General features: G+C 39.6%; 2 protein-coding genes across 5 annotated transcripts; one reads left to right on the plus strand and one right to left on the minus strand.

The window, feature by feature from the left end:
• The first annotated feature begins 1,788 nt into the window (after window positions 1-1,788).
• LOC111334614 (dihydrofolate reductase) lies at window positions 1,789-15,897 on the plus strand. 3 transcript variants are annotated; one of them, XM_088732411.1, is made up of 8 exons: window positions 1,789-1,898; window positions 1,992-2,090; window positions 2,698-2,747; window positions 5,371-5,476; window positions 7,234-7,360; window positions 8,239-8,351; window positions 13,873-13,909; window positions 15,262-15,897. In XM_088732411.1, the coding sequence occupies exons 2-8, from the start codon at window positions 1,993-1,995 to the stop codon at window positions 15,271-15,273; spliced, it is 543 nt and encodes a 180-aa protein (XP_088588537.1). In that variant the 5' UTR covers window positions 1,789-1,898; window position 1,992; the 3' UTR covers window positions 15,274-15,897. The 3 variants fall into 3 exon arrangements, with proteins under 3 accessions (XP_088588537.1, XP_022796141.2, XP_088588529.1); XM_022940406.2 differs by lacking the exon at window positions 13,873-13,909; XM_088732403.1 differs by lacking the exons at window positions 1,789-1,898; window positions 13,873-13,909 and having other exon boundaries at window positions 1,981-2,090.
• On the minus strand, window positions 15,893-27,490 carry LOC111334613 (uncharacterized). Of its 2 annotated transcripts, none has more exons than XM_022940405.2 (2): window positions 27,115-27,490; window positions 15,893-18,683 (listed from the first exon to the last, which is right to left on the minus strand). In XM_022940405.2, the coding sequence occupies exon 2, from the start codon at window positions 18,679-18,681 to the stop codon at window positions 16,120-16,122; it is 2,562 nt and encodes an 853-aa protein (XP_022796140.2). In that variant the 5' UTR covers window positions 18,682-18,683; window positions 27,115-27,490; the 3' UTR covers window positions 15,893-16,119. The 2 variants fall into 2 exon arrangements, with proteins under 2 accessions (XP_022796140.2, XP_022796139.2); XM_022940404.2 differs by lacking the exon at window positions 27,115-27,490 and adding an exon at window positions 20,545-21,145.

Here is a 27,490-nt window from a genome sequence, read left to right on the forward strand (position 1 = left end):
TACAGTCGAAGCTCTCTCAACGGACACTCTCGTAAGCGGACAGCTCTACACACGAATAAAGGCTGATAGTTTCGAAAGAAACTGTTTGGGGCTGCGTCGGTGGGAGTAACGAAATAATTTGGATATGTCAACAAAGTTGAAATGGTAAATTGGCCGCCGTAACGATTACAAAAGCTGACGTTTCGAACGTTAGCCCTTCGTCGTGAGCTCTAGTAATGGCCGCCTTGTTTGAAACCCCGTTTTAACTCCCATACAAACTCTGTATTTTTACATTCTCGTGAGCGGACATTCTCGTAAGCGGCCGCGGACACTTTCAGGGATTACGACTTAGACTTCTTCTTTGTTTTTAAGCTCTCGTAAGCGGGCACCCGAAAGAAAATCAACAACCTCTGTACATTATCTTGTTTTTATCAATCAACCATTTTACATTGCCGTTCGTCACAATGATTTTACAACATATTTCAATGTTTGTTTTGTCGTCATCCACGTCCGGTACATTTCGAAGCATATGCGCTTGTGACTGGAATTACAACGTTGTCAGCACATTGTAGCCAAGGCACTCAAGTTTCGATTTTAGCCAAGGCAGAGACATTTTAGTGTCACAATTAAAAAATATACTGGCAAGGAATTTCTAAGCCGTATCCGGCTCCTCTGTTTACTCGCTTTCCCCTTACAACAGTCTTTCAAAGGAATGTGTCCGAGTATTTCATCGTTCTTGTTTATGGTGTTTGGGTGTTCTTGAGTCGACAGTTCTTAATGATACGCTTGTTCACGTGGTTAGCTGGGCAAGCTAAGTGGTTAGCTCCCCGTAAGCGGCCATCTATCCCCTACACCTCTAGTGGCCGCTTACGAGAACCATTCTCGTAAGCGGCCAGCTCCAGTTACGGACATTTTTAACCCGTCCGAGGGTGTCCGCTTACGGGAGCTTCGACCGTATTGTACATTAAGTTTCTTCTATCTAGGATTTTACTATAGGTCAATACAATGTACTCTATAGGTAAATACATTGTACATTATAGGTTAATAAATTGTGCATTAAGATTCTTCTATCTAAGTATTTATTTAACAACTATTCACCGAAGTGGAGGTGGTTAGTGATGAATATTTACCGAGCCGCGAAGCGGCGAGGTAAATATGCACCGCTAACCACCGACACTGAGGTGAATAGTTTTTTTAGTATATACTAAAACAGTGAGATAATATACACCACCAAAAATTAATCGGAGTGATTTCTTCGCTTGTCGCAGATGCAAACCGAGACGCCATTTTTTTCCGAGTTGCTCGGAGGTAAATTGCAAAGGATATGCGGAGTTTGAATAGCCAATCAGAGCGCGCCTTCAACGCTATCCACTGTTTTAGTATATACTAATATAGTTTAACTTTTAAGTCTTAGTTTAATGTGCACGGCTCTTTTGAAGACCACTTATTAGTGATAAGGATTCCGTGGCTAAATAAAGATTGATTGATTGATTGTTAAAGGCTGAAAGTTTCTAAAGAAACTGTGGTGCTGCGTCGGTGGGGGTAACAAGATAATTGGTTGTATCAACTAAGTTGAAACTGTAAATTGGCCACCGTAACGAATAAAAAAGCTGACGTTTCGAGCGTTAGCCCTTCGTAAGATTGATTGATTGATAACACATTGACACCAAGATTTAGTTTATTTCTGAAAAGACACCGAAAATGAAATTCGTGACGGGCGATTTTGTCCGCATAGACAATTATTATTTTTGCGATAGAAGGAGATGGGGAACTGGGTATGAGGTACACCACCGCAGTATCGAGACCAGCGGCAACCCTGTGAAAGTTTAAAAATGGCGGCTACCTCTGATTTACATTTCCTGAAGCGCAGCCGAGTTTGGCAAAGTGCGTGATTTTACACTCCCAAAGGAATCGAGAATGTGAGAAAATTAGCACTATATACCTGCCCCTTGCAAAGATTTTGATACTCAGTGATTTCACATTTACTGATATTTTGTTGTTATGATTACAAGTATGTCTGGAAAGTATGTTCGCTGTGTGAGCTGTGTTGCTGCTGTAAGCTCAAATATGGGGATCGGGAAAAACGGGAAGCTTCCCTGGCCTGCGCTGAGGTGAGCCAGCTTTCTTAAATGTTTTCAACTATACAGATGGTGGTCTTCTTAGAAACGCACTCCATGGACAGCTTTGCCTGTGGCTCACTTACTGCTTAACATTTATTGGCATGAATTCCTTGTAACCCCATACTTGATTATGCATTCAATTCTTGGATAAAGGAAAGCAGAGGCAAAACAACAGGTTTCCTACGGATTTTTTTTTTTTTCGATTGGTATGGGGCTATATGGAAATCTTTCCCATTTATTCATTGACCAAAAAAAAAAAAAAAAAACTGGGCAGAGTTTGGAAGTTTTAATAAATCTTCTTGCTGGTTTTGGGAAAAATAGTCAAACCTTTGCAATTTTGGCAATGTTTGTGTTCTAAGAGGACTCTTCTAAAGCTAAATCATTAATGAAGATGGCTCTCTCTCTAAAGATTATCATTACTCATTCAAATCTGCATAGTAGAAGCTTTATTTATGTTAACTCTTCACTACTGAATAATAAACTTTTTCCAAAGGTGGAAGATTTAAGTGAAATTCTTAGGGTTGGACAAGTTGATGTGTTATTAACATTTCTTACTGAAAACAGATTATTGACAGGATTTTTGTTTGTCTTTGTGAAGGACAGACTTGGAGTTCTTAGAGAAAATTACCACTGAGGTCAATGAACAAGGTGTGTTACTGGACAACCATAAGCTCACTGAAAGTGGATTATTGCAATTGATTATAAAGAGGTTGTAGGGGAAAGTCACCCAAGGCCAGAAACAAAAACTAGTCACTTGTAGCACATGGATGCTGCTAAAGCACGGCCCTAAGTGTTTGAAGCTAGAAATAGCCACTTAAAAGGTGCAGAAGGTAGGTTTTAAAGGTGCCTATAAGAAAAATGACCTGGCACAAACATACTTCTGCGCTTCCCAATTTCTACACCATCAGATATCTGTAGGTATGTATGTATGTATTTGCAATATTTAGACAGGCTAGCCCAGTTCAGCTTGAAGCTGGTTTAAATGGAGGCCTGTATATCCCACCCACCCCACCCCCAGGGAGGACATCCATCACACAGTAATCTTGTGCATGGGAAGTTAACTTCTCCTACCCCTAACCCTGTAGGAGACGGGACCTCTATTTATTCGTCCCTATCTGAGAAGACTAGAATATCTAACCATTTCTTGATGTTATAGGAAGGTAGCATATTCTTCTCAATTATTTTAAGACCTTGAGTGTTGGTCCAGCTGGGGCTTGAACCCTCTTCCTCCCGCACAACAGTCCAGCGCACTATCCATTGGGCTAACCGGGAGATAGTTGCTTTTCCCCTGAATATGACAAGAATCTTTCAGGGATTTGAGGGTTAACCTAAATGTTTATTCGATTTTTTTTTTCTCTGTAAGGGTTCAGTAGTGCCCATTTATACCTTAAGTTAACAGGGTTTTCCTTTTCGGCCGGCGACCGGCGATTTTCGCCGCCTGCGAACGGCTCCGTCGCCGGCGACTAAAAGAGTCCTTGCTGTTATATAATTTAAAATATTGGAGATAAATAATAAACACTTTGTATGTTGTCTGACAATGACGTATAAGAAACGGAAATCGATAAAAAGTACATATTTCAGCAAAAAACGAAGTAGAATTTTTGCGCGTGTACTGGTACGTGACATTCAGTACAAGTTTGCGCGGTCAAGTCATGTATCACTGGCATCCCTTCAAGCTTAAAGATACGTAAATTATTCAATTTTTGCATTTAAATAAATTACTATTTGAAAGGTCGATTATCTTCTTGATTTATCCGCTTTTAACTGTTTTAGTTAAAACAGATATACTTTAACTGGGAACTACTTATTCTCACTAAGCCAAAGCATCACAAATATTATCTTGGGCCAAGTCCGAAGTAAAGTAAGTCTCAGGCGATCGTGTGGGATGCGAAATATTTTCTGTGATGTTCGTATTTTTGTTTACCTTTGATTTCTGTGTCAATATATCTTTATGTGAAATTCTTCCAGATCGATTCGAGTGTTGTTTTACATTAATATTTATTAGCAATGTGCCCGGTATTGCCAATCAACGTGCTAGAAAAGGTCTGCATTTTATCAAATACATTGTCATTTCTTGTGTTGTTAAGCCTGTTCATTTCCTTAATTTAAGCACCCAAAATGCACCAGATTGCATCTCAGAGCGCTCAAATGTTTAAAATTTCCCGGGGGGGGGCTGCCCCCGGACCCCCCTAGCTGTTCGCGCCTTCGCCACTCAGGCTGGGCGCTACTCGCCCAAATTGTCTCCGCCTGCTTCCCTTTCATCCGACTTCAACTTTCTTTGAAAAGGAAAACCCTGAGTTAAGAGGACCATAGTTGTACCATAATGCCTTGTTTAAAAAAAAAATAGATTGACCTCAGCCAGAATTTTAACCTGGGGCATGCAATGAAGGGTGCAGACACCCTGCTACTCATAATTTGTTTGATCTTGGATATTGCAAATTTAGTTTCTCAGCTGCACTTTGTGAATAGGAAACTGGTCTGTCTCCAGCTTACAAAGAATTTTTTTATGTTTACTTATCAAAACACTTGATTGTTCCTATGGGTATCAACAAGAGCCTTTGGGGAAAAAGTTACTTACTTACAAACCTTTTGAAGCACTTTTGATTGCGCGTTATAAAACCAAAACCAAATTAATCAAAACTGCCAATCAGAAGAAAGTGAAAACAACCTAACCTCTTAAACACGAAGGCGTGCTATAAAAGGAGCCTTAGGTCCCACTGGACCATTTGTCAATCAACCATCATGTGATGTAGAACTCTTAGAGTCAAGTCAGCTTGAGCTACAGCTACTCCAAAGCAGTGAACAGCGGGCGCATTCCTTAAAATTGATTAATGTCTTCATCACAATACAAGAATTTTTAAGATTTGTATTTCCTTTCTCCAATGGAAACTGTCTTTATTTGTGGCGGTAAATTTGAGATCGAAGTAGGTGGTTCGCACCTTCCCTTATGCCACCATGCTGGTGGAAGTAAACAATAGATATCTCATTAGCTCCTTTTGTTTCTCCACCAGCATTTGAATTTGACCCGCACACGTCAACGGTGAGTGACAAATGAGCCTAGGTCTTCCCAAGGAAGACTTCTTTATATAGCGCGCCTTTGTGTTTAATGTGTGGAAAAACATGGGTAACCAAGCTGTGATTGGTTTAAGTTTGCATTCAATAGATTGTTAGAGTGGTTTAAATTTTTTGGACCAATCACAAAGCGATGTAATTTCTAATTACTTTTGATGTTCAATTGAAAGTTACTCTGACTTCTGACTGCTTTTAACAGGTAAATGGAATGCTGTATTAATGGGAAGGAAAACTTGGGAATCACTTGATGTGACGCAGCAACCTTTGCCAGGAAGACTGAACATTGTTATAAGTAAGACACTGAAGTAAGTTTACCTTCCTGAATATGGAAATAAAGATTCAAGCACACAAATTATATGTCACTTGTATGAAATACAATCTAAAATGTAAATTTATTTTGTGTTTGGATGTTTTGCCCTCTTATTGTGGAGAATTAGCGGGATCTAACTCAGGGAAAAATTCATCTCATATTTCCCCTCACAGTGTCAAAATAATAAAGGGGGTAAGTTTCTAAAGAAACTGTGATGCTGCATCAGTGGAGGTAACAAGGTCATTTGGTTTTATCAACTAAGTTGAAATTGTAAATTGGCCACTGTAAAGAGTGGAGAAAGCCAATTTACAATTTCAACTTAGTGTCAAAAAGAGCCCTCCTTCCAATTGACTCCAACACAGGTGTAGGATGTTTTCAAACCTGTAGAGCACATCCTTTTACCGGTTGAGTTTTCAAGAATACTAAGTGATTTATGGTGGTAGTGAGAGGTATAATAAAACCCTTGCCAGGTCCTTGCTTAGAGGAGACAACCAAAACAGCAGGAAAGCAAATATCTGCATGGTTTTTGGAAGGCCCGTTGAGGGGAAAAAGACCCCTATTTTCTCTTCATTTCTTACTTGTTTCTATAAACTGAGTAAAGGGACGAGGCTAGATAACTTACGGGGTGTGAAAACCAGGGCAACATTTTGTGATATTTATTTTATGCCACACATTGCTTTTTTTCAGCATATCTCCTATGCAGCAGGTCCAGCTGCTGGCCATGCCAAGGGGTGGAGGGGGGGGTATTTTATGTACAAATTACGCACTAATTAATGCTACTTGATGATGGTTAATGACACCAGTTAAAGCCTGTCATGCATGTTAAGTCTCTCTACCCAAATGATGTTATAACATGGCTTTACAAAAGCGTGCGCTCTGATTGGCTCATATGCTCGATCCATTTGCCCGTGGGTTGCACGCTGACGTCAGTTTGTTTTGCTTTTTGTTTTTCATGGTAACTTTTTGATCGATGTTGCCACTACACCCAACATAATTCCTGTTTTTTGTAGGTATTTTGCTCGTGAAATATGGACAAATTTTGTGATTTCTCCGGGGATAAGGAAGATAATTCTTGTGAGCTGCCAAATTTCGAGCTCAAGATTTTTGTCAGGTCTCCAGCTTAGAGTTCGAGATTTGCGAACTTGAGCGAGCAGGAGCTTAATCAGCTGGTTCAACAATTAAATATTTATACACGAAACGAAAGATGTTTGAAAGTCTCAATGTTATAAAAGAAATGGTTAGCGTGCAGCGTGCACCCATTGAGTTATGGATGTACTTGGGAGGTTTGCTAAGCACTTTCGTGCTTAGCAACCTCCCGCGTGCATCCATAACTCGATGGTTGCACGCTGCATGTTAACCATTTCTTAATTAATAAAACATGGTACAATTGGGTAGTTTGGAATAGCAGGTGGGAAGAACGCCTGAAGGACTTCGGATGTCCTCCTCCTTGGGAGGTCTGGGCTCCTCTGGGAAACTTTGAAGGTTTAGACTCTACCAGGTTCTAGTTTTCCTGCATTTTGAGATCTTATTCTAATTTATGTTGCTTTATTGTTCCTAGAATCCTACTAGTTTTAACAGAATTAAATGGGTTAGGAGTACAAAGCCATTTGTGTAAGGTTACCAATTAGGTAGCCAGCGTATTTCAAGTGGGCAGATCCACCCACTTTCAGGTGCTATTGACATCCCTGTTTCACACAAGAACAGGCAATTTTTAGTACATCTTATTATAATTTTCTGTTTACTTTCAATCAGGGAGCCTCCTCTTGGTGCACACCATGTTTTTAACAGTGTCTGGTCAGCAGTTCAAATGTTATCTGCCTCTCCTCTGGTTGACACAGTGGAAGAAATTTTTGTGCTGGGAGGCACTGATGTGTTCAGGGTAATTATCCTGTTCAGTTTTTCATCTTATTATCCAACTACACCTAGACGAGTACAAATAACGCCATAGACGAGTACAAATATCACGCGGTGTTTGTACTCGTCTATTGTAGAGTACCGGTTAAACAGGTTTTCTCGCATCGCGCAAGCGAAGAATTGGATTGTAGTTACGAAAAAAAAAACAACAACAAATGGCGGACAATTTGAATCATATTTCCGAAGACGAGGAGTCAGAATGGCTGGCAAATATGGATCCAAGTTCATTACATGAATTGAACGAAGAAAAACAGCTCGACGACCAGAAAATTTCTTCATTTAATGAAGAAAATAGAAACAGCAACACAACAACGCGCCGATATTCCGTTCCGCTTCGCATACTTTTGTCACGCACTCCCCGTAAATAAATATCCGCGAAATTCGCCCGCACTGAAATAACAGTTTGGCGTGTTGGATAATAAATAACTTATTAGACGTTTTGTTGTGTAGTATCGCTGAGTATTTTTACTCGATATTTGTATTTTGACTCGCCCTACCGGCTCGTCAAAATACGGCACAACTCGTAAAAATTCTCAGCGATACTACACAACAAAACGTCTAATAAAATATATATATTATGATCATTGATAGCCAGTTGGATGTAACTCTAGGAGTGACCAGAATCTAATTTCTCCTTACCATATCACCCCTGTGTTACACATTAAGGTCATGAGAACAAAGAAAATGATCACCAACTTAACCAGCTCTTGATTGTTAAACGAATTCTCCTTGTTAGCACCTTAGGGAATATACAGAGAACAGTATCGAGAATATGCATGCCGTTGTTGAGGTGTATTTCGTTTTGCTCACAACAAACACTTTTTGTCTTTTTTTATTTCGCAGGAAGCGATTGAGTCTTCTTACTGTCAAAGGATATATTTAACAGAGATAGACAGAGAATTTGAGTCAGATACATTCTTCCCGGCGTTTGACAAAAAAACGTATCGTCTCATAAGGTACGATGTAGGGGTTACATATAACACCATTCGAGTGAGGCACCCGACAGAGAAGTGTCTTTAGCTGCGAATCAATTGTGAAGATCATTTCTGTACAAGGTTACCACCTGCTGGTCAAAATATGATATGTTTCATATAATTGTGGAGAACAAATTGTGGATCCCTTGAGAAAATTTAACCTCAGACCTTCGGGGATTTTGCTCTACTATTGTGCTATGGATAATATCCTTGATCATCGGGGCCATTAGTTGGTTGGCATGTGACACGTGCCCTGCATACAGCCAGGATTGTCAATACAGTGTAATGGCCTGCGACCAGGCCGGCAAACCCGTCCCCGACTTGTCTCAAATCTTTCTTGCGCGCCCTTCAAGGGGCGCTAATACCATAAAAAGGGCCTGCTCATAGGATACGCCAATGTAAGGCGTCGCATGAGAGAATAGATGAGAAAGTTAGTGAATTGTGAATTTGTTTGTTGTTTAAAGAGGCTCATTTCGTTATATCGCGAGCGCGGGACAACGATAAAAGCTGAGTCCCCTATGAACAGACATTTGCATCTCGCTTTGCGCTGCTTAACTACCAAACGAAAGAGAGCTCGTTGATGAACTGGGCCAGTTGCAACGGTTATCCCTCAAACTCCTAAGATTTGAATGTAAATTCTCCCCCTAGCTGCCGCGCATTTCTTCGTGAATTGGTAATGAGAATTTGGTATTAGATCAAGAGAACAACTTCGACCTGATAAGTTTGAGTATTCTCGTTAGCTTTTTGCTGGATAATGTGTGGATATTAGAGGGAGAAGTAGTCAAGGGCGTCTGACTGGGAAAGACCAATCAAAAGCCGTTGCATCTAATTATCTCAATGTCGGCATGCATCTAATTATCTCGGGTCAAATGACTCCGTGACGTCACGAAAAATGGCGTCATGACGTCACATAATCTTCTAGAAAGCGCCAATAAGGTCAAAATGATGTCAAAGAGGCGGAGCTTACGTGACTTATAAATTTCGGAGTCATTTTTCAGTTCACCCATTGACTAATTCAATGAACCAAGATTACCTCGCGAACCGGATCACTTTTTCAAGTGAAATTAGGATCAACGGGTTTACATTTTATCAATACAATTTTGGTTCCATGTACATTGTACATTTTACATTTTATATAGCGCAGACTTCTATGTGGATATGTTCAGTCGCGCTTAACAGTATCGTAAGGTTGAGCTGAGATCGGACGTCAGCATTTTTATCAGTTACGTTCAGTTACGGTTAGGAGTATATTGAAATAGCACCTGAAATCAATGGAGCCTACAAAGCAAGAATCCAAACGAGTTCACCCTTACAAGAACGCCAACGGGAAGAAGAAGTCGAAACAGGAGAAAGGGGCCATACTGATTGACCCGCTTCCAATGAAACCAGCGAAACAATTGGCAGAACTGAAAGATAAAGTGACAGCTGACGTGAGCAAGGAGCAAGTCTTATCACAGCCACAAGTGGAAGTTCTAGAAGAGAGTGAAATTCAGTCTCCCTTGCTCCCTTTCACTGAAGGTACGAGTACTCTTCATTATTCAAGTTTAGAAGAAATATTGGATAGTGTACCTAAAACGCATCCTTGCCCTATTCATCACGTTTCCATGACTGAGCATACCTCCAAAAAGAAGATGTGAACGGAGTCTTTCTCTGATGCCCAGAGGAGAATTGTCCAGTATTTTGTGATGGAGATGATTACGAGTGGTATGATATTATTATCAGTGTAGACAACAAACCCACTCCTGGTTCACGTTGGCTGTGATTGCCAATATGGTGTGTGAATGTGGAAATGCACCTACCTTGTCCCTTTCTTAAAAAGAAGGGCGGTTCCTATGGCCGAATGCACCTGCGTTGTGGTGAACGGAATTGTAATCTATTCCAATGGTGGGGTTTCAAACCCAGCAAGAAGAACATGGCCATTCTTACCACCGTGATGACCTTTCATGGGAATAATGAACCTGTGCCCCTTTCCTATCACATGCAATCGCGATGAACTTGAAAAGACGTAGTTATTTCATATTTTCAGATCGAGTCCGAATGAAGGGGCACGCAACATAGCGATATTTTTTACGTCGTACGAGAAGGACTTGTTTGTCTTAGAAGATCCGTTTCTACTCACTATAAGATACGATTGGAAATGACATTCCGCCCTGAATATAATCAAGCGTTCTACGAACACTATGGGTCTTACCCCAATTTGAACCATTTATTCCATTCGTTTCTTCTCAATGAAAACATTCGACGCTTTCTTTCTGAGGGTGATCTCGAGGATATTATGAGTTGTAGAACGTACCATATTTCCAATATGATTTCCTCATTGTATGTTTATAACTGTTTCTTGTAGATTCCTCGCACACATCAATGTTCACATTTGGTAGATTGTATATTTCAAGCGGGTACAGGAAAATAGCTTTATTCTTTACGCCATGCGAGAAGGAATCGAAGAAGATCCATTTCCATTCAATATAAGATACGATTGGCAATTAATTTCTGCATTGAATTTACACACATGTTCTACCGATACTAGAGATCTTTACCTGACGAGTTTCTTCTCAACGAGAACGTTAAAAGTTTTCTTTTTGAAAATGACCGCGAAGGAATGAGTCCTAGAACCTATCATTTTTCCAATATGATTTCCTCATTATCTGTTTACATTTGTTTTTCTTCGATGCATCCTACTTTTCCATGTGTTCGGTTATTAGAGTTGCAACCGTCCATCAAGCAATGCCTTATTGATCTAATAAGTAACATTGTTGAAGAAATGAGAGCGCGTTCTTTTCACGAATGTAATTTTATCATTCAACCTTGTTTTAGTATCCGGTTGTTTGATCAAGCAACATCCTTAGGATTACAATTGTTTGATGCTTTTCGTGAACTCATGTTACTCATCGCAATCCCAACTAGTTGTCTCTTTCTCGTGTCTGTCGTGAACCAGAGAAGGCGACGAGAATTGTTCGCTACACATTTAAATTCAATCTATAGGGACTAGAATCATTTTCACTTGTTCTGTTTCTGAATTGATAGACTTTTTTTACCAGACTTTTTTTCAGAGTGACTTCAGACCACAATTTCACTCCTGTGCTTTTCATTTAAGTGACCTATTAAGAACGCATAGGCCACGGGATATTTTGATATTATTACACAGTGTTCACTTTTTTATGGCTATTACTAGAAGAAAGGAAGAAAGGAAAGGAAACTCTTTATTCGCGCTATTTCAAGAGGTTACTACAGATGATAAAAGTCAGAATATATAAAAAAAAAACAGTAAATTATATCAATAATCAAAAGTAAAATGTGCACAGTGACCAAAGTAGCATAGCTTTCGAGTTGGCCACTGTCACGTATAATTAACTGGTGTATCTTAACATTTACACAAGACTTACTTTACTTTAATTCTATATTTACACTAACCAAGGTATTTATACACAATTAGTATCATAAACAGAGAGAATAGAGAAGTGAGTAAATAAGTCAATAAATAAATAAACGATGAACCTAATTTGGGAGGACTTTTTTGATTTTGATCCTATTGCTGTACCAGGCTTTAATTGGATGTATACTATATTTAACGAGAACCACACGACTATTCACTACTATGTACGTTAACACTTTGTAAAAGAAAATAAATATTGTAAAAGTAAAACACACTGTAAAAGTGAATAAAACAAAAGTTCACATGGTTACATGGTTGTTGCGTCGTTTTATTTTACACAAAGATCACCCTTTTTACAGAACTTTTTTCACTATGCGAGAAAAATCTCCCCTCTTTGGGTTGGGGGGGGGGGTGGAAAATTGCTGTCCATGTTGTTTAGGGAATGTCCATAGGTTCTTCAATTTCTTCTTTGACTGGATGTCTACAGTAAATGCGGAATGTTAACTGCTGAATTGTATCAACGCTTTTGCGACAATAGTTACAGTAAAATCTCCTCTCTTTAGGTTTGGGTAGTGTGAAAATAGGAAGCTGATTGGTTACCTGAAAATTTCTTGAATCCAAGGGAAGTTGATGACGTTGCTAGGACGACATGAATCTTCTGCGGGCAGTTGTAATCTTTAACCATCATTAAATGTATTTGTCAGCGTCTTCCCCAGTACATCGTTTGAAAACTCCTTTGATATATTCAATGAATGCCTCAATCACTTCGTTCCTTTTCTCAACCAATTCAGGAGAGTAGCCTTCGTCTGTGTACTTGTTTGTGTCACGAATATAAGTGGGGTGGGAACAAATTATTTCCAACAATGAGTCGTCGTTAGCCTGCTGACTTACCAAGTCTAAAATGTCAGCGACGTAAGCAGTAGAATACCTCAAATCTTCTGAGTGCATCTTGCGAGGTAATCTTGAACTAGTCAATGAGTGAGCTGAAAAATAAATCCTAAATTTATGTCACGTAAGCTCCGCCTCTTTAACGTCATTTTGACCTTATTGGCGCTTTCTAGAAGATTACGCGACACCATGACGTCATTTCGTGACGTCACGGAGTCATGTGACCCGAGATAATTCGATGCATGACGTCATAAAGATAATTAGATGCATCGGCTCCTGATTGGTCTTTCCCAGTCAGACGCCCTTGACTACTGGTAGAAGTAAAATTTTTGTCACTTCTAGCCGGGGCGTAAAGGGTGCTTGCTTATGCCTCTTGATTCCCTGGGGAACAAAGGGCCGCGGCGCAAAGGGTAATAGATGACAAATGTACGGTGGCTCTCAAGGGCCATCCACCTACAAAAATTTTCATGACTTTATCGCGCGATAAGTTTTCCTAAGCCCATTCATTCAAAAAATTTGCAATCAACATTATCGCGCGATAGATAAACTTAACGCGCGATAGAACAACTTATCGCGCGATAGAACTACTTATCGCGCGATAGAACAACTCATCGCGCGATAGAGTGTTCTATCGCGCGATAGAACAACTTATCGCGCGATACAACAACTTATCGCGCGATACAACAAATTATCGCGCGATAGAACAACTTATCGCGCGATACAACAACTTATCGCGCGATACAACAACTTATCGCGCGATACAACAACTTATCGCGCGATACAACAACTTATCGCGCGATAGAACAACTTATCGCGCGATAGAACAACTTATCGCGCGATAGAAAGACTTATCGCGCGATAGAGTGTTCTATCGCGCGATAGAGTGTTCTATCGCGCGATAGAGTGTTTTATCGCGCGATAGATCAACTTATCCCGCGATAGATAATATTATCGCGCGAAAATTTTATTACTAGCTCCCATAGCCCCACGACCATTAGCACGTGGTCACATCACAGGCGGCCCAAGCTCTCTTTGAGAACCACACAAGGAACACAATTTGCATATCGATTTATAAGGATTTGTATGGGATTTTCTACAAGATAGCCACAGAGATAGTTAAAAGTGAAAATATTAAATAAAAATGGCTTACCTTATTCCATACGTTTGTTGCTTGCTCCTGGTGTCGTTATTTTACCGATTTCACTTGATGTTTTTTTTAATCCTGGTTTTCTCTTCTTAAAGAGAAGACAAGGCCGAACACTTCTGTCCATGGAATAAGGTAAGCCATTTTTATTTAATATTTTTACTTTTAACTATCTCTATGGCTATCTTGTAGAAAATCCCATACAAATCCTTATAAATCGATATGCAAATTGTGTTCCTTGTGTGGTTCTCAAAGAGAGCTTGGGCCGCCTGTGGTCACATCTATAGCAAGATGGCGGACCAAGTTTCGAAGGTGAGTAATTGTCCACGAAATAAAGACTTTTATTCTAGATTTCTGAGCAAGAGACGGTAATCTTTGGATTAAATTAAATTTTATTTCTATGCTATCTTAGTAAGTGGGGTTAAAGATATGAGAGGGACTTTATTGCTCTATATTTGAAAGATTGTTTATGAATATAAGGTGTAGGGATACGTTTTTAAACTATATAAGGTGTACAATGAATATATGAAGTTCATATATTTTGAACTGCGGTATTAAATACGTATGATGCACGATCCTTCGCAGGTTATATAAGGTGTATAAGGTGAAAGATTGTTTATGAATATAAGGCGTGGAAAACATAGAAATATAATTTAATTTAACCCAAAGATTACCGTCTCTTGCTCAAAAATCAACAATAAAAGTCTTTATTTCTTGGACAATTACTCACGTTCGAAACTTGGTCCGCCATCTTGCTATGGATGTGACCACGTGCTAATGGTCGTAGGGCCATGGGAGCTAGTAATAAAATTATCGCGCGATAATATTATCTATCGCGCGATAAGTTGTTCTATCGCGCGATAAGTTGTTCTATCGCGCGATAAGTTGTTCTATCGCGCAATAAGTTGTTCTATCGCGCGATAAGTTGTTCTATCGCGCCATAAGTTGTTCTATCGCGCGATAAGTTGTTCTATCGCGCGATAAGTTGTTCCATCGCGCGATAAGTTGTTCTATCGCTCGATAAGTTGTTCTATCGCGCGATAGTTGTTCTATCGCGCGATACAGTGTTCTATCGCGCGATAAGTTGTTCTATCGCGCGATAAGTTGTTCTATCGCGCGATACAGTGTTCTATCGCGCGATAAGTTGTTCTATCGCGCGATACAGTGTTCTATCGCGCGATAAGTAGTTCTATCGCGCGATAAGTTGTTCTATCGCGCGTTAAGTTTATCTATCGCGCGATAATGTTGATTGCAAATTTTTTGAATGAATGGGCTTAGCAAAACTTATCGCGCGATAAAGTCATGAAAATTTTTGTAGGTGGACGGCCCTTGAGAGCCACCGCACAAATGCCATGATAAGCATTGTAAAAAGCGTCGTTATGAGGAAATAAAATATGAAATATGGTAAATTTTGAGCTCGGTTAATTAACAGAGAGGGTTCTATTAAATTAAAACCTTTTATGATCAACTTCTCTTTTCTTTTTTAGTACACCCTGTGACGTGCCCCAAGGCGTTATTGAAGAAAACCAAATCCAGTACAGATTCTGTGTGTATGAGAAACAATTCACTGAAGGTGTGTCAAAAACTAGCTAATGTCTTTTCAGCCTGGTTGACTTGGACTGGAGAACTCGGAGTTTCAAGTGGCCGCGAAATCATTTTAACTTCTGAGACTGGCTTTTTGGGAGGTGTTTGGAGATAATCTCGCGTGGAGCGTGTGCTGGGGCCAACCGGTGTGATGTTAGCTTGGAGTGAAACAAAACTGATGGAGACCGATCGGAGTTTTCATTCGTCGTTTGACTTGTTTCGTTTCCAAGAGGAGATGTTTTCTTTTTATCGAACGAGAGACAGGATATTCAGAAATAGCGATAAATGTGAAAGAAAAATAACGTCTTTGTTGATAAACGGTAAAGCCGTTATGCATTCAAAATTCCTAAATGGGGCGCAACCAAAGCTATTTCCTAACGCCGCCGTAGGATTTATTTTCTGAAAAATTGTCTAAAGTACAAAACTTTATATTAACCTTTTAAATCACCTCTTTAGAAGCTATAGAATTCTGCTTCAATTCTTGCGCGCTTGGTGTATACGGACCATGCTGGCGAATAAAGCGATTTTCAAACGTTTCATTATTAGTAAGATTTTATTGCTGATATTGTTTAACTTGTTTCATTTTGAGTGATTTACAATCCTGATCTAAGCGATGAAACTTTTCTCGTCTTCTATCAATATGCAGTAATTTAGGTCATTTTCGTCCATTTTATTCAACAAACTATTTCTGCAGTTATAAGTCAGTCATGGCTTGGAATATATCGATCACAGGCGCCAAACCTTCCATAGACTACCTAGCTCTAACGTGGCTGAGATGATTTTCCCGTGTTAAACTTTGGTGAGCGAATTGGGGAACGGGGGGATATTGGTCGAAATGAATACCGCAGATACTCACTGCTTGATTTTCTTCTTGGACTTTCCACATCCGCTGGTGAAGGTGAGCCTGAGAAATAACCATCTTCCAGGTCATGTGTCGGCGATCGCCTGTTGGAAATTGTCAGCGGTGGTAGAAGTGTGGCTGAGCGGAGTCTGGGACTAACTCGCTGCTGGTTGGGAGGTGAAGCAGCGTTGCGATCCTCAGAAACGTTTGAATTCGAGGCAAGGGCGTCTTTGATATTTCTGAGGTTGAAATTCGTTGAATTTACTTTTACGCTTTCCCCCAACTTGGAATTATTTTCCTCTGTGTAGTGTGCTCTCGTGGGAGAGTTTAAAAGAAGGTCTGGAAGCACATCTCCCGATGAGTTCTCTGAGCCCCTTGGCGGCGACAAATCAGCTGCTTTGGCTGTAGCGACGGCGTCACAGGTGCCAGTTGTTGATGCGACTGTCAGGTCTTTTGGTGATGAAGGAAGCGAGGTGCGTCCGGGGCTCGGCGATCGTCTTTGATCATCCAAAGACAATTCCTGACCAGAGAAGCACAAACGTTGTTTGTCGGCATTATTTGGCCATGGTAATGCCAATTCCATTCTGTGTTCAGCATTCTGAGGTTTGCCTTCTGTGGTAGTAATGATCATTGAACGGCTTCCTTTCTTTATACTGGGTAACTGGAACTCGGCAGTATCGCTTCCTTCCTTGTTGTTGCCGACATGCTGCTGAAAGCTTTGAATGCTTGGCCCAGGACTTGGCCCGATTTCTACAAACTCTTTACCCTGTAAATTGCGTGAAATGGACATCCAATCTGTGAGATCGCTCTTGCTTTTCCTCAGCCCAGGAGGGGCAAAACATCCCTCCAGCCCTACCCTCCTGGTGTCAATTTCAGCAGTGGAAGAGTGTGTCGGCGGTGTTAAGAGTGTCATGATACCAGCCGTGTTTTGTAACTTGCCCATGTCCACTGCAGATAGAGTGTACCGTCTAACAATGGGTGCTCCTGCTTCTTGTTGATTGTTGTCGAAAATAGGCGGCACAGGAGACGTACGAGGGCCTGCCGTGGTTTGTTTAAACGTTAGTGCAGTTGTTTGACGACGAGTTACTCTTGGAGATGCTATGGGGCTCAAAACGGGAGACGACTGCTGACTGGTTACGGGAGATACAATCCGGTTTGACCTGTTTTCTGCGTTTTCCAAAAAAGCCCTATCCACGGCGGAGTCCATATTAACATGCCTTAGACTTTGAATAGAGGCCTCGGCAAATGATGAGCAGTTCTCGTTGTGCATCACACTCATAGAGAAATTGCGAGCTATGAAAAGTTTTTCCTGCTCGTCAGGGTTTTCTGTTCTATTCTTCTCGTTTGAATGAGCAGATTTATGTGTTTCATCACCTGCGAATGATCTAGCGTTTTCACTCTTATAATCGCCTTCAGGCATCTTTGGTACGCTCTCGCTTGTGATATCTTCTATCTTTTCTAAACTTGGAAAACCAGTTTCTTGCATCAAGTTTTCCTCTTTCCGAGAGTGTAGATTCGCACAAGAAAAGCTAGCTGTCGTCAATGAATTACTGTGACTATCACTTGTTGAGCAAGGGTACTCGTTTGAATCAGAAGAACCGAATGAATCGTGTAACTTTAGCAGTTTTTCAAGCCCAGATGAAGGGTCACGCGGCAAGGTTTCTGTATCAGAAATCTGAACATTGAACCTCTCCTCCTCTGAAAGTGAACGAACAGAAGTTTTTCGCTTCTCCTCTAATTCGGCTTTACCTTCTTGCTCCCTTTCTGTATTTGATTTATTTGTATCAGCCTGTTCTGAGCAATTTAATATTTCTTGAATATCGAGCGGATCAAAGTGACACACAGATCTTTTCCTTCGTCGCTCAGGTTGAGGATTTTCGCCGTCACCCCCTAAATCAGCGCCCAAGAGATTTCCGCTGGAGATGGAAGAGTCTTCTTTCTCAGCAGCATACAAGTTCATGTGATTTCTCCGTGACCTAGGGCCCATCAATGGCCAGGAGAATTTGCGAATCTCCTGCATATTAGCAAGGCATTCTTCTAAGTTTTCCATTTGAAAACTTCCTCGTATTTCCATGTTTTCACGACAAGCATTAATTAAAAGTCTCGTGGTCTCCAAATCCCCAGCATTCATTACATAATCAAACACTGTATTTTTGCTGATATCTTCCATCCATGGATTAGACTTTGCATCCATCAAAGCCTGGATGATTCCTTTTCCAGAGTTTGAAATGCAAGCGTATATCAGAGCTGTCCGACCGTCGACGTCTTGCAAGTTTACCTTGGCTTGTTGGCTGAGTAAGTAACTCAAAACTCGATTTTTCTCATCGATGTCCGTCTTGGATTGACAGCATAGCATTAGCGGTGTCTCCTGACGCTCGTTACGAACGTTGACTGAGGTTCCTCCTTCCACAAGCATGCGCACGAGACGAAGTTTGCACGACGAGCTCGCTTGGAACAGAGCTTCTGAACCCCTGTTGTTCATGGCTGTTGAATGACGAGAAAGGATAAGAATCGGAATGTTGCAAATCCAGACAGTTGATAAGAATAAAAATCTAAGCTTCACAGATATTGGAATTTGCGGTAAAAAAAATCAGTCATAAACCTTTTTCAATTGCTTTTGTTTTAAGGTTAAAAAAAATCGAAATTTCAAAATGTTTAGCAGCCATGACTGCCAAAAACTTCATTGTGTCGACGCCAGCTGCACACAAACTTGCCGCGGTTTCAAAGCGCACGACCTGATCACTTGCGAGTCGAAAATTCAAGTTGTTGTCTTCCTCGGAAATTAGTGAGTGTTTGACTTATGACGCGTGGCACGTTTTCCTCTAATCAGACAACTTATTTGAGTTGGGAGTTGTAACGAAAAGGGTTGGAACACTCGTCTGGGTATCCTGTGCTAATACAACAAGTACGTCCAGTATAATTTCTTTTGAATTGCTTTTACTTCAGAAAGTTTTCATCTAGAAGTTCTTTCTTATGAACAGTCCTAAGTTTGAACAAGGAGACTTCTCATGGAGAACATTTTTCAAGAACCCTTAGAAAAAAACAGTTACCGAAGAGACTATGATTGGTTCAAGAAAATTCTGACTCGAGCTGGTTTTTTTTCGACAATTATTGCTGACAATTGAGTTTTCTTTGATTTTGTATAAAGCTGACAATTTTTCTTTTCAAACAAGTATAGATCCTGCGCAAATTTCATGCTTGAGTTCAGACTCCGTGTTCGTCAATTGTATTCGGTGTCCATTTGTGTCTCAACAGAATAGTCAAGGGCCATCGCCATTACATTGAAGCTTTTCCAATGAAGCTTTTCCAGGTTCATCGCGTAGGTTTAAGTTCAGGCGCAAAAAGCCAGTTTTTATCATTTTTTGTCCAGTTACTCGGTAAACTTGTTAAAGTCCTGATGTACTTTGTAAGCAAAGCTCTAACAATAGTCAAGCTTTTCGTTAAGACTGTATGTTTATAATTTTACAAATAAAGAATCTGAGAGAAATCGCTGTGTGGGTTTTTTTCAACACGAAAGATACATTGTGTTGGCCATGTTTGGATGTCAGTATCTTTCATGCAGGAAATATAAATTTTCTTGTGACTGTTGTTTTTTCGCTTTTTGTCTTGGGTGTAATTTCACTCAAGGGTTTCACCTTTCCCGACATAAATATTGTCGCAAAACATGGGCAGGTGTGTTCGTGCCAAAACCCACGCTTTTAGTGAAATATGCTTCGAGTCCCACTCTACAGGGATTTCTATTTTTTCCAGTCAAATTATTCACCTTTCCGATATCGTTACTTTCTGCTTTAGCTATAACTAAGTCATGACAGTTTTTGAATAAGCGAGGACATTTTTGTTTTTCGAAGTCGTCCTCGTAGAGTGTTATGTTGTTGTTTGGGTGACTAAAATTACATTAATTAGTACACCGAGCCCAGAACTTTTCTCGAGAAATGAGTCGATAGCAGTGTTTGTTCGCGTTAAATGTCTAAGAATGGACTACTTGTCTCAAACCGAAAAGCTTAACACGACTCTTTTCGCGTGTCAGTTTTTCTCTGTTCAACGCTTAGACTTAAACTTTGAATTTTGACATAGCAAATTTCACCAAATTAAGATATTTTCTCGATCAAACCAAGCGAAGGCTAAAGTAAACAATGGTTTTAGGGGATTAAGAAATTACAATAATTTATCTAATGTATTTTTTTCGAGTAATATACGCCTTCCCGACAGTTTTCTCTTAACGTTTATTACCTCCTTACGAATGATGTTACATTCGGATAATCGGCGCCATATCATAGGATATATGATCATTCGACTAGCAAGCGATGAATTTAGGCAAATTATAAGTCGATATTTTGTGACTTACCTTGAAGCAACATCCACGAAAGAGGCTTTCGCACGATAATTTTCTCTTTCCTTAAGGCGTCGAAAGTTTCTCAGAATGCTGAATTCTAACTCGTGAAAAGCGGAAATTTGAAAATACCAAATGACTGTTTTTGAGCGCATATGGTAACACTGTAGAACATTGTGTTTTGCTGTTGTTCCGCACCTTTCTTTTCTTTAGAAATAAATCCATATGAATGTTTTGTCAATACGAACGGAGGTGAAGTCTGTGGGAGCACTTCCTCAAATCCTTATGGGTTGCGAAATATTCGCCATGCTCTGTTAGTTTCCACTCATCATCAATTGCTACAACAAACCTGGCGTACGGTGACCCAACCTGTTCAGGATAATCATGGTTTTTTCATATCCCTTATCCTCTGGGAAGATAGTGTCACTTTGGACAGGAAATACCTAATGAATAGAGCGTCACATAAAAGAATTTCCATCAAAACCGCACATGACCGAAGAGAATGTCTCAACCCAACTGCTATTGTAATTGATTATAATGGCAACGCTTTCTTTTGACTGACCTTTTAAGTTAAGAAACGTTTGGTTATAGACAAGAGTCTTGGCACAAATGGGTACATACACAACTGGCGTATGCTTAATTGCTTTTTTTGTTGCTAAAGATTAGACGTTTGAAAAGTTTGGTTGTCTTTGTTTGCGTCTTCCATATTATTTTGCGTTGAATTAGTGACGCTGAAACCTCGGCCATCAATTTCTGATCTTTGTGTAACTACTTCACAATAAGTAAGGGTAAAGACGGATCGAGGACATCATTTTTCTATTACAAGACACCGATTCTTTTCAACTGTTAGTCTCGAGTCAGATCTGCTGTTTAATGTTTAGCTTTTACCCGAATGATTAATATGCCGTATAACATAAATATATCAGTCCCATTTTTTGTTTCGTTCTAATGGATTTAATGCAAGGCAAATTATGATCCAAAACCTGTCAATCAAATTTGTGTTTCTTTCAATTGATTGACGTGTATCGCACAGGGTTTTATTAAGGTTCGTGTAATGAACTTTTTTTGACCATTTTTCGTTATTTACTCTGGTGTATAAAATTTGATTGAGGTTTGTCAATTTGCGACTAAAACCGACTAAATTACAATTTCTATGGTTCCAAAAATTAAAAGGCTCTTAAGGTTAAATTTCAGACGATATTTTTGGACTAACAACCCTTTCAGAGTGGGAAGCAGCTTAAAACTCATTATGTATCAAAAAATGTAAATTTCTCTTTCGCTGGAGGCCAAAGTCGAACTTAAGAAATCCCCTCATTAAAAAACTTTCGCATTTGAGCGGAAAACAGAATAATTTTACAACTGAAATTTATTACTCTCTGCGCGGGATGATGAAAAAAGAAAATAATCGAAAAATCCAATACAAATATAACAGTGTAGAGAACAGAAAAGTGCTATGTTCGCTATCAATAGACTTTCAATTCAGCCATCTTCCAGTTCCGGTAAATAGATCTTGATCTTCAGCTACATTATATTTTTCTGCGTGGAAACGTTATAACGAACATAACACGTTATAACGGACATAACACGTTATAACGGACATAACACGTTATAACGATGCTGACATGAGATCATCGTAACAATATATCACAATTTGCAAATCTCTGGATCATCGACACTTGATGGTGAACTCTTAGTACGTAATTGTATAAGGCTAGTGATTCGAGGCGGCAAAAACTGCATTAAAATAAAGTAAAGAAGCTACGTTTTCTTTCATCTAAATCGGTCATTTGAGATTCAAACAGGTGAAAAACAAATTTACGACAAATACATTTTTGTTTCAAGTAAACGTGACGAGAAACATGCCCTCCTTATCAGAAATCTCTTCCGGGCATAATTTTCACCAACGAGGAGCGATAATGGCAATCCACTTATTATGATCCTGTTTATTTTTTTCATCCACGTTAAAGAAATGTTCAATTGAGTGTCGAAAGTGATCTGACCTTTCTTTGGTTTAACAAAACCTTGCTCTGTGATTGGTCCAGAAAACTCGTGCCATCCCCTCAACCAATCAGATGCAAAGCTAAAAACGATAGCGACTTTGGTCGTCCGCGTTTTCCCGCGTTTCAAGCACTTTGCTTGTTTTCACTTTGAGTTCTTATTGGCTAGTGGTAATGTAAACCTTGTTCCGATTGGTTGCTGAGATTAGTTTAGTTTTGGTTTTTTCGACACTCACTTGAAATCTGTTCGAAATATTAGATAAATCCCCAATGGCATTTACTTTTGCTGAAGTGTTGTGCTGCCATTTTATCTCTGAGTTTTCTTGATTGCGATCCAGATTTGAATAGTATTTTGTGATATTAAGATTTCATCACGCCATTTTTTGTCAGATAGTGTTCTCTACCGTGCAGTTTATTAAACATCCCAAGGGCATGATCATGATAGAGTGCACGACTGAACCCAAGGTCAATTCAAATCACAGTTATCAAATGGTTTTTCCCGGCTTTATCTTGATTGACATGTGCACCGTTACCGCGTTATCAGTTTATTGCTTGTTTGATATATTTCGTCCGTGTAATCTTCTTGAGGTGTCCTCTACCTGAGGTTCCCGCGCATTTTTTTTTGCCAGCGATTTTCACTTCGCACGATATCATATGACTCAAGACGCAGTTACAAAGAAAAAGTCCTACCCCGAATTAATCAGAAATCACAAGTCAGTTTTTAACTCCTAATGGTGTATTTAGCTTCATTGCAATAAGTATTTAAGTCTTCTGAAGAAATCATTGTATCAAAATAAAACATACTGTCGAGTTTCTTAAAGCGGACCAGCTAGAAAAAGGTGCATTCCAAGCATTTGGCAAGAGGCAGTTTAATAATCTTTTGCTAGAGGTATGATGCCAATGGTACGTCTTAGCAGCTTTTAGTTTTTCCGATAGTTTCGTTGCTTTATTGTGTTTTTATCGCACCAGCCTTTCCTTAATAGAAAGAAAGGATGCTGTGCATAAAGTTAACGTGTGCCGCTGCGTAATGAAACGATAGAGTTTATGATCCCGGGCATAAATAGGTTTTGAGTCCGACCCAGAGTCAGAGAAGGGCCTAAAACGTATTTATGCCCACTCTGGAGGGAATTCAGAGAATAAATATTGAAAAAAAAAAAAAAAAAAAAAAGGACAACAAAACAGTCTGAACAATCGCGCGGGTGTGCGAGCATTTTTCCCCTGCCAAAATATTCGTTGTAGTCCGCAAAATGCGTCATAATACCCGACAAAGTGATCATAATATAAGTTACAAACTGTACTGCGCTAGACTGAGATCTAAGGCAACATGTTAGTATTGTTTGCAACTGATGAGATATTAGGGACCTTAAGAAACAACGACGGCGACGGCAACGAGGACGTGGAAAAACAAGAGATCTAATTGGCAGAACAATAGCTCAGCACGTACGTTTTGAAACTTTGTACATTTCTTAGCCGTCCTATGCAAAACAACAACGTGAAATCGCCAAAATTTGCGTCGTCTGCGAACCGAAACCGCGGCGGCAAATTATTTTAATTTCCATTTGGAACTCAACGGCTACTTTATACGTCATGCTGAAGTTGAGCTGTGGCGCTGTATGAAACAGTAAGCTCCTGCAGCCATTATAATAGAAATTCATTTTTAATCGAAGTCTTCCTTGGCGTCGCCGTTGTGGTTTCTTACGGTCCCTAATGTCCCGAAGCTCCGTTGTCGGTCACATTCGCTGCGAAATGACATGAACTAATAAACCTCGAATAATTATGCATCACCTTCTAAGCCACGATGTTTCCACTGTGCATGTGAAGAAGCAAGAAAGCAATTATAACGGTTCTTCAAATTTGTGTGAGAAAAACTGTTTTTTTATTATATTGTAAGATGCGCCTTTTTTTATTCCGGTTCTTTGAAAGGAACAAACCGGTTTCTTTTATCATGCCCGCATTATGAAATACACGCTCTGCGGGGTCTTTTTTTAAGAGCAGATCATTGATTGAACTTTATCTCAAGGCTTATAGGCAATTTAAACTAAGCGATACTCGTGGTTATTTAGCAGTCATTTTGTTATTTCTTTTAACGGACGCGCCAAGCCAACCGCAATTTAGGTTCGCAGGTGTCTGGTTTGGGATGTCGGCTGAATCATGCGCGTAGCTGACATCCTAACTGCCTGATGGCGCTTGAAATGTTCACTTTAATTTGGACTACATTATTCCATTTTACGATTTGCTGTCCATTAAAACCATTAACGCTGGACTGATGAATTTACCTATAAGAAACGCGGTGTGCCCTCTCCTTTGCGCTATTGACACGACAACTTTCAGCGCGTTTGCTCTGGCCGACAATTTCACTCGGTTTTAGTTTCACTGACGTTTACGTCCAGTTTTATGGAGATATCAAATGATACTAAAACAAAATGATCTGGTTCATTTGCCGTAGAAATTTCGTTATTTCTGCTTTGATCATTTGTCCGTTTAAAAATAACTCGAGAATTTGCTCTCTTGAACAAAACCTTCCCCGACAATCAAAACATTTTTTTTTTTTATATCCGTTAGACAATTTCAACTCCTCTTGTTAACTTGTTGGGAAATATTGTTGCGTCTGCTATTTATAGTAAAACTAATTTCTCTCAAGACATTGCAATTGTTATTGACTGACTTTGTATGAGCTGTCAATGGACAGTGAAGTATACTTCCCGACCGGCCATGCTGTTAACAAATCTAATGAAGAGCATGAACAGGTGTTATAGGCCGTGAATTTATGAAAGAAGAAAAAAGCCTATTACCTCGTGGATGCTAATAAAAGAATCGGGCAGATTTGGATTTTTTTCTAGTACAGATTGCATTTTAACGTCGGTCCAAACTTTATGTTGTCTGAAATGCGGTTTTGAATTTACAATTCTGTAAATTTCTTATCATTTCCGATTTTGCAACGTTAATTTTGAATGTTTTCATAAAATACCTGCGAAATTGAATGTTTCGTACGTTTTATTCAGATGTCAGTTTAATACTTACTTGTTTGATTAATAAGCTCGTTTCGTTTGCTTATAGAAACAAAGGCATCTGGTTTTAGGAATAAACATTGTATAGCTATCCTCAACAAACTCTCTTGGAAAATTTCGGCTGAAATACAAACCAGTTTGATTCCAGAAACCATTTTAAGTACACCACGCACAAAAGTAATTTTGTTCGTGGATGTAAACCGCTTTTACGTCCAGAGTTTGAGTATCGTATGTGTACCTTTTTACGCCGCCTTTGTCAAGCATTACAATGTGAGATGGTGATGTCGAGATAGTCATGTTTGGTTTGTGACACAAAACAAAGTCCTTACCCGGTTTTACCTAATTTATATACGTCACCGAACAGTCCATCCCGAATGGTTTGCCTTGAATGTGTTTAACAGTCCTTCATTAGTTCTATTTGATCACCAAAGTGAAAAGGTTTTAGATGGAGAAGCATTCTCCGGGCACATCTGTTTCGCATGGAACTAATTAAAAGTGACAGAGATACGCGGATCTTGCTAAAAGATCGTCAGTTCATAAAACAAAATATTCATATTGCGAGGCTAACGAAAGAACTGTGTCTCTATCGACTTGTAAAAGTTAGACTGCTGCCGAAAGCAAAGGCAAATGTTGTCTGCCTGGAGGATGGTTACATCGTTCATTTTACACGTCAAAAAAATCTATTGGAAACCAACCCAGTCGTCTTCTTGGAAACCTTACCAGACAGTTTTTTTTCCTTTTCTTTATTATCCTTTCTTTCTTTTTTTAAGAAAGCTCTACTTTAAGTTTGGCCCAATAATGTCGCATTCGTCTTTTTTTTTTTCAGAAAGATGTCTTGTTGTCATCGGCATATAGTGCCTTCTTGTCGGAATAAAATGGAAACCGAGTGGGAGTCACTTGGGAATTATTTGGTTTTGTTCGCACGATCACGTAAAGGATTCCCGTTCGTGAGGAATATTTAATAATAAAACTGATTTTTGATCTCTTTTTTTTTTTGTAATCTATTTTTGTTGCGGAATAGCGTTAACCAACCGGATAGATGGCAGTCGATTAAAAGAGAAATATAACTTTCTCTTAAAATTATAAACTAAGATACAAATGTCCTAGATAAAACCTTGAAAAAAATTTCTTTATCTAGTATTCCCATACATTAAACGTCGGCAGTAGAAACAATGCATCAGCGATCTGTTTCATGCCAGATCCTGAAATGTTCTGAGGCAGCCAAACGAAGGCAAACTATGAATGACCTCATTCGAAGGTCGGAAGCGACCGGCAGGTAATCTCATCTTCTAAAATCCCGCAAACGCGGAAAAAGTGATTCAACAGAATTTTATAATTTATTTCTTTTTTATTCTTGTGATATCAATTTGAACAGAACAAACCTACAGAGCGCTTTTCGTGCCAATGAAGCACTATTCTACCCACAATAACCATGGTTCCTCTATGTTCGACTCCGTGTCTACACCGAAGAAAGTGGCATAAATTTTGTGGTTCTTCTGTTTCTGTTCGCGAATCGGATCTCCTATTCATCGTTATCAAATTGTGTTGGGCGCCTGTTTCGGTTTTTTAATCTCACCTACCTTTTGTCGAGTAGCCCTTTGTGATATTCTGCTCACAAGTGAGTCCGACCCGAAAGAATTGCAAATTGAATATGAAATTTCCATTCTCTGGCTTTTAAAGAACTTTGAACAAACACCCGAAAGCAGCATACTTAATTAGTGATGTTTTTGAGAGCTTTACTCTCCACTTTAAACCGCCATTGGCTGACAGATCTCTCATTAGCCAGTGGATTTTGCGAAACATCAATGATGAACATTTTAATTCTAGGACAAGAAAATGATCTGCAGAGTGCTCAATATGGTGTTCTGTTTTATAGGTTTCCAAATGTGTCGTTCAATTAGCGTTGCGGCTCCAATCGACCCCGCATCGCGATCATTTAAGGGTTGCGTCCATCAA

Source organism: Stylophora pistillata, chromosome 1, assembly GCF_964205215.1.
Source record: "Stylophora pistillata chromosome 1, jaStyPist1.2, whole genome shotgun sequence".
NCBI classification, from domain to species: domain Eukaryota; kingdom Metazoa; phylum Cnidaria; class Anthozoa; order Scleractinia; family Pocilloporidae; genus Stylophora; species Stylophora pistillata.